This window comes from Rhinatrema bivittatum, chromosome 5, assembly GCF_901001135.1.
Source record: "Rhinatrema bivittatum chromosome 5, aRhiBiv1.1, whole genome shotgun sequence".
Taxonomy (NCBI): domain Eukaryota; kingdom Metazoa; phylum Chordata; class Amphibia; order Gymnophiona; family Rhinatrematidae; genus Rhinatrema; species Rhinatrema bivittatum.
In genome coordinates, this window is record NC_042619.1 from 51,694,389 (window position 1) to 51,711,637 (window position 17,249).

General features: G+C 47.0%; 1 protein-coding gene across 3 annotated transcripts in view; it reads right to left on the reverse strand.

The window, feature by feature from the left end:
* VSTM5 (V-set and transmembrane domain containing 5) overlaps positions 1 to 12,798 on the reverse strand; it is a 73,905-nt gene extending 61,107 nt beyond the window's left edge. For 2 of the 3 annotated variants that reach the window (XR_003856848.1, XM_029602333.1), the window contains exon 1: positions 12,415 to 12,798. Coding sequence is in view for 2 of the 3 variants with exons in the window: in XM_029602333.1 (XP_029458193.1) it covers positions 12,415 to 12,490 (76 nt within the window). In the remaining variant the exon portion in view is untranslated. The remainder of the gene's footprint in view (positions 1 to 12,414) is intronic. The other variant, XM_029602332.1, reaches the window with a different exon arrangement.
* Between the last annotated feature and the right edge of the window lie 4,451 nt (positions 12,799 to 17,249).

Here is a 17,249-nt window from a genome sequence, read left to right on the forward strand (position 1 = left end):
CTTGGGACCATGCGGGGGGAATCTGCTGGAGATCACGCAAGGACTTACAAATAAAACTACAGTTGTAGTAAGACTTAAGTTTTTAATTGCGGGAATGGAGGTGATCTTCCTTTCCATTTCTGGCTGGGTTTTTTGGGAAAAAAAAGTTACTATGAAATGGATGCAGATTCCTACTATTATGGGGCAGAGGAGTTATAGAGGTTTGCGTAAATTTATAAGGAACTCCAAAAGCCATTCTTGTGTGACATATCCTGTTTTAGTAACAATGCAAAAAAGGAATACAAACATTTATCAATTTTATTACAATTCAAAATTTTAACAACTTCTTTATATATATTTAAATTTAATCACGAGACATACATAACAGTATACAAAATCAATATACAAAATATTAGATCATTAACTCATTCATTAAAACACATCGCATACCACATACATAAACACACTCACATATATACAAACCATACAGCCATTATATCAACACTCTCACAGTAAATCACAATATAAAAAAAAAGTGCAGTATTTGTTCCAAGTGCACTAGTTTTATTGGCTCGGCATGGGATTAAAAAAGGGAAGGAGGTGTACTGGTTATTATTACATATACTATTACATTTGAACTATTGAAATTGAATTGTCCTTGTGAATGTGATGGGATATTGTTTAAATCCTAATTTGGGTCTTTTGTTTACTATATATTCCTCCCAGGCTATCTGTGGCAGCTATGCACTCTATTATGACAAGGATTACAGCTTTAGTTTTGAGCTATAAACAATTAGTAGTGATTTTAATCTACTTTGAGATAGGTTTCCTTTCTTTGGTTCGTTATTTTAAAGATTTTCTTGAGGTGTCAGACTTGCATTAATTAATTAGTGCTCCCATACATCATGCCAGACATATTTGGATTTATTAGTTACAGAATCAGTGAGGCAATTAGGGCTTGTGACAGTAATGAATAACTTTAGTGTCCCATGGTCAGATCATCATTTGTTACAATTTTAGCTATGATCAAGTAAGGAGATTGTTCAGAGTACATTTATTAGTAAAATAGGGAAAAACAGATATGGAGATGTTGAAATCTGTGGAATGTAATTAAAGATAATGTTATGTGGGAGACCACGGATGAAAGGTAGATTGGTGGAATGCTACCTTTAAGGGTATATATGGATCAAGTTACTCTGGTAAAGGTAATTAGAAAGAAAGTTAGAGAGTACACAGAGCCCTGGTTCACAAAAGATTTACTAGAGAAAAGAAAGGAGTTGAGAAGAACAGAGCGAAAATGGAGTATGAATAAATCAGATCTGTTAAAGAGTAGATATCATGAGGTAGTTATGGAATACAAAACCGCTCAGGAGCCACTAAGAGAAACTACTACACTGATAAATTGAATTATTCTATTAATAAGGCTCCTAGAGCTATTTGCAGTAGTTAAGGTTCTGATGTCGCCACAAAAACAAAAAACACCATGTAGTGGTTGACAGGCCTAAGAGTGCAGATTTAGCTCAGTGTTTTGAGACAAGGTGCTAGTGATTAAAGCAACAAATTGAGAGATTAAAGAGTAAGGAGTTGAAAGACAGTACCATGAGGATGGTGCAGAGAAATTAGATTGGAATACCTTTATGTCGTTTGATGAAAACAAGTTGAAGGAAGTAATGTTGGAGATTAGGGAAACCACTAAGTTTTTGGACCCTTGTCCAAGTCTGCTTATTTCCAACAAGCTTCCAAATTTCCAAAAACAATTGTTGAAATTCTAATTTGTCTCTGATGCAAGGGCTAGTGCCAAATAGTTTTGAAGAGGCCTTTGGTAACACTCAGAGAAGAATGTTGGATTGGCGACTTTCCATCATATCGAATTATTGCCCTATCTCTAATATATGTACTTCGTACTGAAACAGATAAGCTATGCATTAGTTGCTGGAATTTATGATAAAGAGCAATATGGGTTTAGAAAACATTGTGGAACCGAATCACTGTTACTGTTATTAATGGATGATATTTATTGTGTGTTAGAAAGAAAGAAGATGGGTATTTTAGTGCAATTGGACATAGCGTCAGCATGTGACACAGTATGTCATAATAGATGCTTGGGAGATTAGGGGAATATGGATATCAGGGTTGGTAGTGCAGTGTTTAAGTCTCTTTAGAAACAGGAAGCAGCAAAAATATGCAAAAAAATGATTCAAACTAATATCACGTTGGAAGTGGGAAGTCCACAAGGATCAAGTCTATCCCATCTTCTGTTCACATCTTCCCATGTCTGTTGGGTAAGGTGTTGTCCAAGTGTTTACACGGATGATGTATAGCTCTTTATTCCTAATGACAGCTCTGGGGAGATATCTTTTGAAAACGTTACAGCATTTTCTGGCCAAAATCAATGAACAGTTTATGAAAAATTATTTAATTATTAAATGTGACAAGATGGTGGGTAGGAAATGTAGTGGCTTCTCATGCATTGATACTGTTTGTGCGTCCCGGCCACATTGGTGCCGCAACCAGGCCTGCTCACCTAGCGGCTCCCGTCTACCAGCTCCGGTTCCTCCTCACTCGCAGCCACCGCCAGTGCCTCTCACCAACGGCACCCTCCGGGCATCTCTAGGCCCATCGAGGGCCTCACTCTCGCAACGCTCCTCATGCCGGGGCTCGGCGTCCTCCATAGCATCGGCCCCGCCCTAGGCACACGCGGCCCTTTAAAGGGCCCAGGATGGGAAGCCAGTCCGCGGAGCCCGCTGATGACCTCACATGACCTTAATATAAAAGACGAGACCCAGTCTCCAGAGCCTCGCCTTGGCAATTGGGTCGACACATCTGTGATACAAGTTTACTGTTCCTTGTTCCTGCGTTACCTGCTTCCAGTCTTGTTCCTGCATTCCTGCGTTCCTGTGTCCCTGTTCCTTTCGTGTTCCAGTGCTCCTGAGTTCCTCGTTCTCCTTTGTCGTAGCTCCTCGGACTGATTCACGGTACTGACCCCTGCCTGGAACCGACCTCTGCCTGCCTTCGGACCAATTTTGACCGCTGCCTGGAACCGACCACTGCTTGTCTCTTGACCACATACAGACTGACCTTTGCTTTGGCTGACCATTCTCGGACTGATACACTGGCATTGACCCTTGCGCTACACTCCGATACTCTGTTTGCTCCCGTGACCACCAGACCAGCCTGCTCGGACATTACCCGCTGCCTACATCTGGCTAAACCAATAGGCACCGCTTACTTTGCCCGGAGGACCTTCATCTCCTGCTGTACTTCAGAGGTCTCCGGTGATCCTGGTTCTGGTCTTGCTCCTCCATACTTCACCAGCCACGCACTTTGCTCGTGGTGGGCACACCTCTCCGCTACCACTCCGGGAGACCCTGCGAGGCCCACTTAAGTCCAGGCCGTCTGGGTACCCAAGGGCTCAACCTGCGGAAAACCCAGATTGCTATTGGCGAAGCTCCAGCTAGCCTCTGTCTCCTTGTGTGCTCCACCTCCTGGTGGCAGGCGCTCTCTGGGTCTGACCAGAGGGCCGTACCAATCCTGCACCAGGCCAAGAATCCACCTCCAGCGCAACAGGTTACCAAGGCCATGGACTTGGTGGAGTCCTCCGCTTTGCAGGCCATTCCGGGTCTGGCTGTCCGTGAGCAACAACAGTTCATCGAAGCATTGGCCACTTCAGTCGAAAGACTGCGTCTTCAACTCAAGGAATCCAATTTGGCCAACCCAGGGGCTCTCGCCCACAACCAGTCCGCTGCCTCATCGCCCTCTCGGGCATTGCTGGCCCTCCAAGCTCCACCCCGTTTTAATGGGGATCCTCGTCTATGTCGAGGTTTTATCAATCAATGCTATATGAAGCTCTCACTGCAACCTACTTTCTTCCCTGATGAAGTGACAAAGATCACGTTCATCCTCTCTCGTTTGGAGGGGAAAGCTCTGGCATGGGCCTCCCTACTTTGGGAACACTGACTCTATGCTACAGCAGCTGCCACAATTTATAGCAGCATTCCGGTGCACCTTTGAGGACCCAGGCCAACAGGTGGTCGCCGGCCACCAGCTCCTACATCTCCGCCAGGGATCACATTCACTGACCGAGTACACGGTGGAGTTCTGGACCCTGACAACAGAGTTGGGATGGCAGGAAGACTGACTGCGGGCACTCTAGAGGGGATATCTCCTGTCTTAAAGAATGAGCTGGCCGCCTGGGAGATTCCCACATCCTTGGAAGAACTGATCTCTCTAGTTGGGCGAATTGACCACCGTCTCCGAGAATGGTACCGGGAAGTTAAGTCTCTTTGACCTCCCGCCCTATGACCACCCAGGTCTACGAGCCCCAACCTCAAGGCACTAGCAGCGGGACCTCAATCCCAGGAGGAACCTACGCTGATACACCATGGTCGCCTTACTCCCGAGGAATACCTCTGAAGAAGAAGGTCTGGTCTGTGCTTCTACTGTGGGGGTTCTGCCCATTTCCTCCAGACTTGCCCTGTGCATCCGGGAAACTCCAAAGCCTGAGCCCAGTGGGGGTCCCGAGCTTGGGTGCCACACTTTCTGGCCCTCAACTGCTGCTGCCTGTCTTCCTTCTTAGGGAGGTGCATTCCTTCGCCACCGACCGCCCTCGTAGATATGGGGGCATGTGGGAACTTCTTCCTAGAATAGATAGTCACTCTCCTCCAGATACCCACTCAACTGCTAGAGGTACCGCTACACATCGCCTCCATCCACGGAGAACTGCTACCCGACCGAATAACTCATCGTACGGTAGCGATCCGACTGACTCTGGGGACTCTCCACGAAGAGGAAATCAATCTATTGATCCTTAAGTGATCTGCACATCCCATAGTCCTTGGCCTCCCATGGCGCCAGCTACACTCCCCCCACTTTGACTGGCACTCACTTCAATTGACCCAGTGGAGACCCAGATGTCAAAGTCAATGTCTACGACAGATATCTCCGCCCGTACCACTACTAACCTCAACAACCCTGCCGGGGCTGCCTGCTCCTTACCTGGAATACCAAGATGTGTTTTCAAAACAGTAGACAGATATCCTGCCACCACTCCGGAAGTTCAATTGCCCTATCGAACCACACCACCTAAGGGCAGAACTTACCCGCTCTCTCTCCCAGAGACTCAAGCTATGTCTACTTATATCAAAGAAAATTTAGCTAAGGGCTTTATAAGACCCTCCACGTCTCCAGCAGGTGCCGGGTTCTTTTTTGTAAAGAAGAATGGGAGTCTGAGACCCTGTATTGATTACAGAGGTCTGAATACCATCACCCGGAAGGACCGGTACCCACTTCCGCTCATCAGTAAGCTGTTTGATCGGCTACAGGGAGCCCAAATCTTCACAAAGTTGGACCTGCGCGGAGCCTACAATCTAATCCGAATCCAGCCTGAGGACATTTGGAAGACCGCATTCAATACATGTGATGGACACTACGAATACCTAGTTATGCCTTTCGGGCTATGCAACGCTCCAGCCATCTTCCAATGGATGATGAATGAGATCTTTCGAGACCTTCTCTAACATTCGTTGTAGTATACTTGGACGATATACTAATCTTCTCCAAGGATCTGGATTCCTATCGCTCCCATGTCCAAACCATTCTCCAACTGCTCAGAGAGCACCATTCTCTATGCCAAACTAGAGAAGTGTCTTTTCGAACAATCCAGTCTTCCATTTCTGGGGTACATTATCTCAAGTCAAGGGTTCACCATGGACCCAGGCAAACTCCAAGGAATCAGCGATTGGCTCCAGCCCATAGGATTACGGGCCTTGCAAAGGTTCCTTGGCTTCGCAAATTATCGTCACTTTATAGCAGACTACTCCACGCTGGCTGCTCCACTCAACGCCATGACATAGAAAGGAACGGATCTCCGAGTTTGGAGTCCCAAACCACAATCTGCGTTCCAAGCATTAAAGGATGCCTTTCGTACTGGCCCAAGTCTCCGTCAACTGGACCCAAATTGCCCCTTCGTTGTCGAGGCCGATGCCTCCGCCATCGGAGCTGGGGCGGTCCTTAGCCAGTACTCTACCAAGGGAGCCCTGACTCCGCACTCCTTCTACTCTCACAAATTCTCGCCCACGGAGCGGAACTACACTATTGGGGACAGAGAACTTCTGGCCGTGAAACTCGCCCTCCAAGAATGGTGTCCCTGGCTTGAAGGGGCATAACATAGGTTTACCATTTTTACCAACCATAAGAATCTGGAACACTTAAAAGAAGCCCAGCTACTCAATCCGAGACAAGCCCGTTAGGCATTATTCTTTGTATGCTTTAACTTCGAACTCAGTTGTCATACTGCAGCAAAGAATCTTCGCGCAGATGCGCTCTCACGTTCCCTAGAACCAGAGGATACTCCAGAAACTCCAGCACATATCATCGACCCCGCCTGCGTATACTTCGCAGGGCCACTATTGTACCAGCCGGTAAGACTGTCAAACCCCATCGTCTCAGGGAGCATGTACTCCATTGGGCCCACGACTTCAAACTTGCTGGCCATCCCGGCCGAGCTCGGACTCTCGAGATGCTCCGCCATCACTATTGGTTGGCTAACATGGTCAAGGACACTAGAGATTATGAAGACTCGTGCCCAGTCTGTGCTCAACAGTAACCTCCTACCGGCCATCCCTGGGGGCTCCTCCAACCACTCCCAGTACCCACCGAACCATGGACCAGCATATCGACGGACTTTATCGTGGAGATGCTTCCTTCCAAGGGACATACTGTAATCTGGGTCAATTGACCGCTTTTCAAAAATGGCTCACTTTGTCCCCTTACCGGGGCTACCATCAGCCCTAGAATTAGCTTGCCTTTTCTTGACCCAAGTCTTTCGTCTCCATAGCCTTCCACAAGAGATTGTATCTGATTGTGGCCCCCAATTCGCCGTAAAATACTGAAGGCCCCTCTGTAAGAACATATCATTGAATTTAACCTCGGCATATCATCTACAGTCTAACGGCCAGGCCGAGAGGACCAACAGCTCCTTTAAAGCCTTTCTCCGGTCATATGTCAAAGACCATGGGCAGAATTATCTCACAACACCCATGTTGCCTCCGCTACTAAGGTCTCTCCATTCTTGGTAGTCTTCAGTCATCAGTCCTGTCTGCCCTTGCCAATTCCACTCAGAGTACCGTCACCAGTGGCACAGTCCACAGCTCAGACCATCCGTCGCCTCTGGGACCAGGTCAAGGAACGCCTCTGCCAAGCAGCCAACAGAGCCAAACGAGTCACTGACACTCATCGGCAGGCCGCACCCATATTTCTACCCGGGCAACGAGTCTGGCTCAGCACCAGGCACATTCGCCTCCAGTTGCCCTCTCAACGGCTGGCCCCAAAATACGTGGGGCCATTCCCCATCATACGGCAGGTGGGAGCCATCACATATCAATTACAGCTACCTGCCAGTCTCGGCATTCATAACACATTTCATGTGTCTTTACTTAAACCTCTAGAAGAGCTCCTCCACAGACTCAAATCTCTGCAGAATCTGAGAATACCTTACAAGTACGAGAGGTCCTCAACATCCAATGCCGGAGAGGCCATTGGGAGTACCTCCTCTCGTGGGAAGGCTTCGGTCCGGAAGAGAATTCCTGGGAGCCTTCCCACCACATTCTCGATACAGACCTCCTCCGTGAGTTCTATCAACAACACCCCAACAAGCCTAGACCGGAAAGGGGGAGGTCTAGAAGGGCCTGCTCATGTAGCGCTCCTGTCTACCAGCTCCGGTTCCTCCTCACTCGCAGCCACCGCCAGTGCCTCTCGCCCACGGCACCCCCGGGTGTCTCCAGGCCCATTGAGGCCCGCAGTCTTGCAATGCTCCTCACGCCGGGGCTCGGCGTCCTCCACGGTGTCGGCCCCGCCCCTAGGTGCGCGCGGACCGCGCTGCCCTTTAAAGGACCCAGTGCGGGAAGCCAGTCCACGGCGCCCACTGATGACCTCACATGATCTTAATATAAAAGGCGAGGCCCAGTCTCCAGAGCCTCGCCTTGGCAATTGGGTCGACACCTCGGTGTTACAAGTTTGCTGTTCCTTGTTCCTTGCTTCCAGTCTTGTTCCAGTGTTCCTGTCGTGTTCCTGCATTCCTGTGTTCTGTCTGTTCCAGTGCTCCTGAGTTCCTGTGTTCCTCGTTCTCCTTTGTCGTACCTCCTCGGACTGATTCATGGTACTGACCCCTGCTTGCCTGACCACGTTTGACTGCTGCCTGGAACCGACCTCTGCCTGCCTTCTGACCATGTCTGATCGCTGCCTGGAACCGACCACTGCTTGGAACAGACCACTGCTTGTCTCTTGACCACGTACGGAATGACCTTGGAATTGACCCTTGCTTTGGGTGACCATTCTCGTACTGATACACTGGCATTGACCCTTGCGCTACACTTGGATACTCTGCTCCTGTGACCTCCAGACTAGCCTGTTCAGATTACCCGTGGCCTACATCTGGCTGAAATAATAGGCACCGCCTACTTTGCCAAAGGACTTTAATCTCTTGCTGTACTTCAGAGGTCTCTGGTGATCCTGGTTCTGGTCTTGCTCCTCCATACTTCACCAGCTGCGCACCTTTGCTCATGGTGGGCGCACTTCTCCGCTACCTCCCCAGGAGATGCTGCGAGGCCCACCTAAGTCCAGGCGGTCCGGGTACCCAAGGGCTCAACCTGCGGAAACCCTGGATTGCTATTGGCGAAGCTCCAGCTAGCCTCTGACTCCTTGTGTACTCCGCCTCCTGGTGGCAGGCGCTTTCTGGGCCAACCAGAGGGCCGTACCAATCCTGCACCAGGCCAAGGGTCCACCTCCAGCGCAACAGATTCAGCGTGCTGAATCAGAGTTAGCCTTAACTATGATATCATGTAACTTGGAGTTAACCTTGATTTATCATGAACTTTAAAGCTGCAGGTGTTTTAAAGTAACAAAGATGGCCTTTTATAGATTAAAGCTTCTTAGGCTGTGAGAAAAAATGTTATTAGTTGAAGATTTTAAGAATTTTTATACAATCAGTCTTAACTTATATAGATTACTGTAATTCCCTTTATAATGGACTGCCAGTAAAACTGATTAAAGTTATTCAGTTAGTGCAAAATTTGGCAGTTCGGGTTATTTTCAATCTGCCATGGAGAGAGTTGCTTACCCCATTTTTTAAGAAACTTCACAAGGTTACCTATCAGTTATAGTCAGATACAGTTTAAAATGGTAGCCTTAACTAATAAGACTTTGCACAGTGAGTCACATGGCTTAAGGGAGACGTTGGAGGGGTATGTACCAGTTCAAACTTTATATTCATCTGCTCAAGGAGTACTGGCAGTTCTTTCTCTGCAAAAATACCGGTTACATAGGACAAGAACTAGGGTATAATCTTTTAGTGCACCAGCCCTATGGAATGAGTTACCACTTGAGGTTATGTAGAGAACCAGATTAATAATTTACTGAATTTTAAAGGCAGATTTATTTTGCAAAACATTTGGCTAAAGGAGAACTTGAGGCACACTAGGGGTTACTCGAGTACAAGAGGTGTACATTTTTATCTGTTTTAATGATATTGTATTTTGTAATTGTAATACTCTTTTGTTTTAAAATATGTATGTTATTTTTTGAATGTGTAATGTAATCCACATTTGAACACTGTGAGATTACATGGACTATAAATTATTTTTAAATAAATAAAATATCAATATCATAACATAGGCATACATGTCCCTTTAGTGTTAGCAGTCAGGAATATAAGAACATAAGAAATTGCCATGCTGGGTCAGACCAAGGGTCCATCAAGCCCAGCATCCTGTTTCCAACAGAGGCCAAAACCAGGCCACAAGAACCTGGCAATTACCCAAACACTAAGAAGATCCCATGCTACTGATGCAATTAATAGCAGTGGCTATTCCCTAAGTAAAATTGATTATAGCCATTAATGGACTTCTCCTCCAAGAACTTATCCAAACCTTTTTTGAACCTAGCTACACTAACTGCACTAACCACATCCTCTGGCAACAAATTCCAGAGCTTTTTGTGCGTTGAGTGAAAAAGAATTTTCTCCGATTGGTCTTAAATGTGCTACTTGCTAACTTCATGGAATGCCCCCTAGTCCTTCTATTATTCGAAAGTGAAAATAACCGAGTCACATCTACTCGTTCAAGACCTCTATCATATCCCCCCCTCAGCCGTCTCTTCTCCAAGCTAAACAGCCCTAATCTCTTCAGCCTTTCCTCATAGGGAAGCTGTTCCATCCCCTTTATCATTTTGGTTGCCCTTCTCTGTACCTTCTCCATCGCAACTATATCTTTTTTGAGATGCGGCGACCAGAATTGTACACAGTATTCAAGGTGTGGTCTCACCATGGAGTGATATAGAGGCATTATGACATTTTCCGTTCTATTAACCATTCCCTTCCTAATAATTCCTAACATTCTATTTGCTTTTTTGACTGCTGCAGCACACTGAGCTGACGATTTTAAAGTATTATCCACTATGATGCCTAGATCTTTTTCCTGGGTGGTAGCTCCTAATATGGAACCTAACATCGTGTAACTACAGCAACGGTTATTTTTCCCTATATGCAACACCTTGCATATAGGGAAACAACTACCATACTGTCCTTTTTTCAATACAATGAAGCTTGAAAGAAATAAACCACACTGCAAAACATAATAAAGCACCACAATTCCCCCCTTTCCCTCTTTGAATGACCCCCATCCGAGATAGTATGCCCTCAACATGCCAAAGGAATTTCTGAGGAGAGGATTTCTCAGTTCCTCTCTGTGTGGTTAGCAGGGGTTGCTTTGCATCCCCTCCCTTCCTGGGATGAAATATGTTGGCTCAACTGCCCCCCCCCCAACTCCTTGCAACAGAATGCTATAACCAGAGCCACAAGCTTAGCCCAATAACTTCTATTTTATACTGCATCAGTACAAAGTGCATCTCAAATGAAGCAACATTACAGGGTATTAAGACAGAGCACTTCATGATTACCCACACTGGTTCACAGCATTTAATCCTCCACTGCAAAAAGAACTTGCATATGCAAAAGCACTGCAAATTAAGTGCAGAAGTGAAAATGTTGCCTCAAGCATTTCTCACCACAATACTCCCCACTGTTCATGCTGCCTTTAAAAGAGGATGCAGGGAGAGGAGAGGGCAGGAATAAGCTCAAAAGGATATTTTTGAAAAATCATAAAAATGATTTTGAATGTTATTTTTAAATAGAGGTGCCAGCAGGTAGTTGATCTGAGATTGTTGACAGCCTGCCAGAGGGAGGTGCCCTGCAGAACTGCTGAGTTTGGCAGCATTCCCAAGCAATTTTCCCTGTAGGCCTGAAGGGCTCATTCTTTAAGATTACATCCTTCAAAATCCAAGAAAGCATTTGCCTACACACAGGACAGTCTCTTAAAAATGTAAATCATTTTTATATCCCGTCTGTGTACTTGGCTTCAATTTATTTTTAACTGTATTTCTATTTTTTTAATTCCTCCTTCTCTTGCTCTCTGCCTACATTTGTTTAGTTTGCTATCTCTTTTCTTTAACTCCCCAATTACTTGTGCAGCATCAAGTTTTTATTCTTCAGTTTGTTTCTCATGCCATCTGTCTTAGCCTAGCTCTCTATATTCTCCCCAGCCTATGTGCCTTTCCACCCGGTTGCTGTTGCTCTTGACAGTTTGTCTCTGAGCTTTTTGTCTGTCTCCCCCCAACCCAAACTGTAGTTTGCACTTTTTTCTCTCTTTCTACTTCCTTGTCTCTCCAGCCAACTTCACTCTCATCCATCCTCTTCACCCTCTCTATCTCCTCTCTCCTTCAACCTCTCCTCTCTCCCAATCCTTCTCTCCCTTTCCCCATTTTCTCCACCTTGTATGTAGTGTTAACGTTTCAAAACTACACAGAAGGAGAAACGCTCATCCATTAAACAGATGACTTTTATGTCATTATCTCAGCAGCTCCCTCCTAGTTGACAGGAACTCCTCCTGGGAGCAGCCATGCTGGAAGCACCGTCACAAATGACCTCACCAGAGTAGGATCCGATTGGTTCCCGCACACGGAAGAAAATTAATTTGACTGACACCTGTCTGTAACCGCTCTAAAAAAAAACCCCAAAAAACATCTAAAATGATGCCACCAAATCCACAGCCCGAAAGAGCTTTCCGCGGCTCAATAGCACGCGCAAAATGAGACATCGGAAGAAGCCTGCAGAGATTGCTCAGCTGCTGCCAGGACCGAGCTTTAGACAGCCTGCACTAAAACTTGCTTATGGCGCTTTTTGCCTTGCACGCGGCAAATGAATATCGGAAAGCGCTTCCGCCTTTTTCAAGTTTGCGAGTACTTTTTTTTTTCCCCCTTCCCCTCCGCCTCACCCACCCCCTTCCAATTGCAGATGCCAACCTCTGGGAGGAAGCCCTTTGCTTTCGAACGGTTGCGGGGCGGCGCGGAGACGCCCTGCGGCGGCCGCCGCCGCTGGTTACTTACCCGGCAGGCACAGCTCCACCGAGCAGAGGGCGAGAAGCAGGAAGGAGCCAGGTCTCCTGCCAGCCGGCGTCCTCATGAGCGGGGAGGGTTCGCTCAGCCCTGCAGCCGGGGCGCGGGAGGCATGGCGCTGTGTCCCGGGGCGGGCGGGGGGAGCCGGCAGAGCGTGGCCTTTTGTACTCCTCCGACCCCCGCGGTCTGCTCGGCGGAACCAGTTTCAGTCAGCGCCGCATACCTTCGCGCAGCACAATACCAGGCGAAGACGCGCTAGGGCTTGCTTTTTTTTTCTCTCCTGTGGCTCACACCCAGTGCACCGATATTGATTTATGACCTGATTGGGCAAGGGGCAGAGAAGAGTCGGAGAGAGAACCGTAGATTTGGCAGGGCTCTCTTTGTGGAGGGAAGTAGGCGCAGAATGGCCGGGGAAGGAGCGCTGCTCTTATCCTGATGTATTAGGAAGGTGACGTGTGTAATCGGGAACCAGCTACCTTGTACTTATTTTTCTTAGTATGAAATAAGCCCTAAGACGAGTCCGAGACTGTCTGCAGAGCACATATTTACTAAGGGATTTTCTCCAAGCTGAAGAGAGCCATAGTAAATCTGACCCTATGTCTTCTGAAGACTTACATACACAGGGCCATCCTTGGGAGTTGGTGGTAGGGGTTGAATAGGAGCCAACTCTAAACCTACTTATAAACTATAGTTGGTCTTTGGCCAACTGTAAATTTTTCCCAGGCTTTGCACTTTCAGGCCGATTCAGTATGGTGCGCTCTACTGTTTGGCCATGCATTTTCGACATGCGTCTATTACCCCTTATACTGTAAAGGTAATAGCGTCTTGAAAACATGTGGCCAAACTCATGACAAATAAGTGCTCATCACATGCAAATGCATGTTGATGAGCCTATTAGTCGCCTGGGATACTGAAAGTAAAATGTGCGCCAAGTTGCACATTTTACTCTCAGAAGTTAACACCTGCCCAGAGGCAGGCATTAATCATAGACAGCACCGTGAAAGTGTACAGAAAAGCAGCAAAAAATGCTTTTCTGTACACCCTCCCACTTAATATCATAGCGATATTAAGTCAGAGGTCCCAAAAAAAAAAAAAAAATCTTTCCGCCAGTCCGAAAAGGGGTGCTCAGTTTTGCCAGCATCTGTTTTCTGAACCCTTGGATGTCAGCAGGTTCGAAAACTGATGCCGGTAAAATTAAGTGTCGGTTGTCGGACCTGCTGACAGCCGCCGCTTCCACTAATAAGGAGTCACCAAGGATGCGCTATTGTCCCTAGTGTCTTATTATCGCAGGCCCTAATTTAAATAGAGGTTCGTGCGCCCAGGAGAGGTGTCTGGGCGCGTGTCGGGAGAGTGGGCGCTCAACATGGAGCGCTGGCTCTCCCACACTTTATATTGAATCGGCCTGATTGAAAGGGAGGGGATGGCAACGTTAGCCTTGTCCCCAGTACTATAAATTCTTGTCAGCATGGATGCAGAGCCACATGCATCAGCATTTGGAGCACCACTGTGGCTGAGGTGTCCCAGGCCCTGCATCTCCCTAAGGTTAGCCCTACACACACATACCATCCCTATGCTCTCAAGAGATTTAATTGGATATTATTTAGTAAGATTTATGTATTCCACCTTTCTTGACACTTCAAAGCAGATTATATCAACATTTTAGCCAATTTACTGCTTCTGAATCCTTGGCCTCCAGCCCATACCTTGCTTACTGCTAAGTTGTAATATGTTTTTTGTGCTGCTGTTCTAATTTGTGTACACCTATTGTTAAGCTGCATTCAACCTTCTGTGTATTTGCTGCTGTTTCTGATATGCTGTAAACTACTTTGAGTGAGTTTCATAGTCAGAGAGGTGGGTAATAAATACAAAGAAACTGCACAGTCCTCATTCACTGTCATGAGAATGTGAAGGGGCTCAAATCTCAGTCACCATGATAGAAACATAGAAATAACGGCAGAAGAAGACCAATAGGCCTATCCAGTCTGCCCAGCAAGCTTTCACACTTATTTTCTCATACTTATCTGTTACTCCGACCGCTGAGTTCAGGGCCCTTATTGGTAACTTTTTTATTCTAATTTCCTTTCACCCCCGCCATTGATGCAGAGAGCAGTGTTGGAGCTGCATCAAAGTGAAGTATAAGGCTTAATGTTTGAGGGTAGTAACCGTCATATCAAGCAAGTTACCCCGATGTTTGTATATTCATACTGCTCAGATCAATGCCTTGTTAGATGTTGTCTGGATGTAAATCCTATTACTTCATTCCCACCTGCCGTTGAAGCAGTGAGCTGCGCTGGATATGCATTCAAAGTGAAGTATCAGGCTTAAATTTGTTAGGGGTAGTAAACGCCGCAATAAGCAAGCTACTCCCATGTTTATTTGTTTACCTAGACTCTCCAATTCAGTCCTTGTTGGTGGTTGTTTGAATAAAATCCTCTTTGCTTCAATGGCAGGGAGAATGAAGAAGTGAGCTGTGCTGGATATGCTTTCCAAATGAAGTAACAGACTTATATTGGTTCGGGGTAGTAACCGCTGCAACAAGCAAGCGGTTACTACCCTCTTTTCCACATTTCCTCTTGCCGTTGAAGCATACAGCAATGTTGGAGTCGCATTAACCGTGTGAACGTTTATTGAATAAAGGTATTAATCATCAGGTAGTAGCCGACATTCTTGCAAGCCACCCCCATGGCTCTTCTCTTCATTCCCATCCTCCAGGCTTTATGGATCCACAGTGTTTATCCCATGCCCCTTTGATGAGCCAGGTATTTGTAGCTTTTAAACCTCACCACCTTCCTTATGTAGCTTAGGTATCGTGGATACAGCCCATTGCTAGAACCTGGCTTTGCCCCTACTGTGCGGGTCTGAGGGCTTGGGTAGCAGCCGGGACTCTTCCTCTACCCCGGTTAAAATGTGCACAGAGTTTTGTGTTTGCATCCTTTGTAAACTCCCAATGTGTTAGCATACCATTTGCTGCATTGGGGATTTATTTTTTTTAACCATATGAGTTAAAAAAAAAAAACATGCACTGGATTTCAGCTCACAATTTTACAGCGCAACTTATTACATTGGGTCCAGAAGTAGAAATGTGCTCCAGAAAATAAAGCACCTGGCACAGATAGATTATCAGCAGAAATAATTAAAGCCACAGTGAAATAGGGCTGAGTGACTTTCTAGAGTACCTCAAGCAGTGTGGAGCCAAGAGAAAACACCAAAAGACTAGGTGGGCCCGATATTTAATCGGAGCCCACGGGTTACCTGGGGGAGGGCCGGACAGCCGGGCGCGTCGCGTCCTGATGACGTCGGGGCATGGCACAGCCCCAGTGGGGGCGTTCCGGGGCTAGCAGAGCAAGGAGGGGCGGCGCCGATGCGAAGCGCCGCCCCTCCAGGGGGCGTTCCGGTTGCTGGCGTTATCGGCCCCGATGACGCCGGAGCCCGGATCTCCGCCCCTTTGGGGCGTTCCTGCGGCCGGCGTCATCCGAAGGGGCCGGCTCGGCCCGATGACATCGGCCAGGGTTTAAAGGGCCGGTGCCTCAAGGCAGCCGGTCCTTTTGCCCTGTAGAGCCGTTTCCCCACCCTCCCACCCTGTAATAAGTTGTAAGGTGTAATGGAGATAGGAGGCGGAGATAGAAGGGAGCAACGCAATGTCGCAGCTGGGGGCGGGTACCCGGGTCAATAGGACTTAGGGTAAAGGGATCAGCCGCGGGCTGACAAGCAGATTGCCGGAAGAAAAGGGGGACCATGCCCGGAGGCAGGACCCCCTGCTTACTACGCGGCGGGGGGCCGGTGAACGGAAGTCGCCTTGCTTGGAGCGCGGCAGGCGGCGCGGGGTGGGCGTGGTCCCGGCAGAACGTGTGGCAATAAATATATATATATATGTATTGGCCCGGGGTGGTGGGTTGTTATGATTACATTGTGTGCTGTTATATAAACATATGGTTAAATAAAAGCTGCGGCCAGTTTTACCCAAGATACGTTTTGAGTGGTCATTAAGCACTGCAGGTGGGCGAGCGCCCGGGAGCAAAGGAAGTCACGAGTCCCAGAGTCAATGGCAGATTGCCATCGTTGTCCCAGTCTGGAAGAAACAATGATAGTAGACGGGAGTGTACCTATTATAGAGATAGTTCCTTATCAAGCCATTCAGAGAAGATGTATGCTAAAATAATTAAAGGTTTTAAGTCCTGTAATAGAACACCAGCTGTCAGAAGCCCAAATGGGCTTCAGAGAAAATCTCAGTTGCACCAGTGCTATCTTTACACTTGGACAAGTACATTGAATACAATAAGAGTCTGAAGGTGATCTTTTAAGATCAGGCTAAAGCTTATGATAGAGTCAACAGGGAAATGGCATGGTTAGTCCTGGCTGGATATTGTGCCAGTGAGTTTCTAAGTTATGTCAGAGTTTATATAAGTCTAGTAGCAGCATTGTTTATATAAGGACAAGCCGTTGAGCCTGTTAAAATGGGCGAGATGTTGGTTTGGAAAAGTGTAATGGAAGAGCCGAAGAAGAAAATTAGAGTTGATGTCTACAGTACACTTTGATATACATCTTCTGCACATTCGCGGCACGTTGGTCAGAACTCTCTCTTCTGCGCAGGCGCGGCATGTCGGTCAGAGCTGCTCTTCGCATTTGTGGCACGTCGGTCAGACTTATATAAGGATAACAGTGCCTTGCTTAAATCCCATCTAAAAACTCATCTTTTTGAAGCTGCTTTTAAATCTTAAGCCTGATTGCCTTCAATCTCATTAACTAATTTTACCATTGTTTTACTATAGGAACTCCCCAAGTCTCTTGATCTGCATGTTTGTCTTGATTACATTATAAGCTCTACT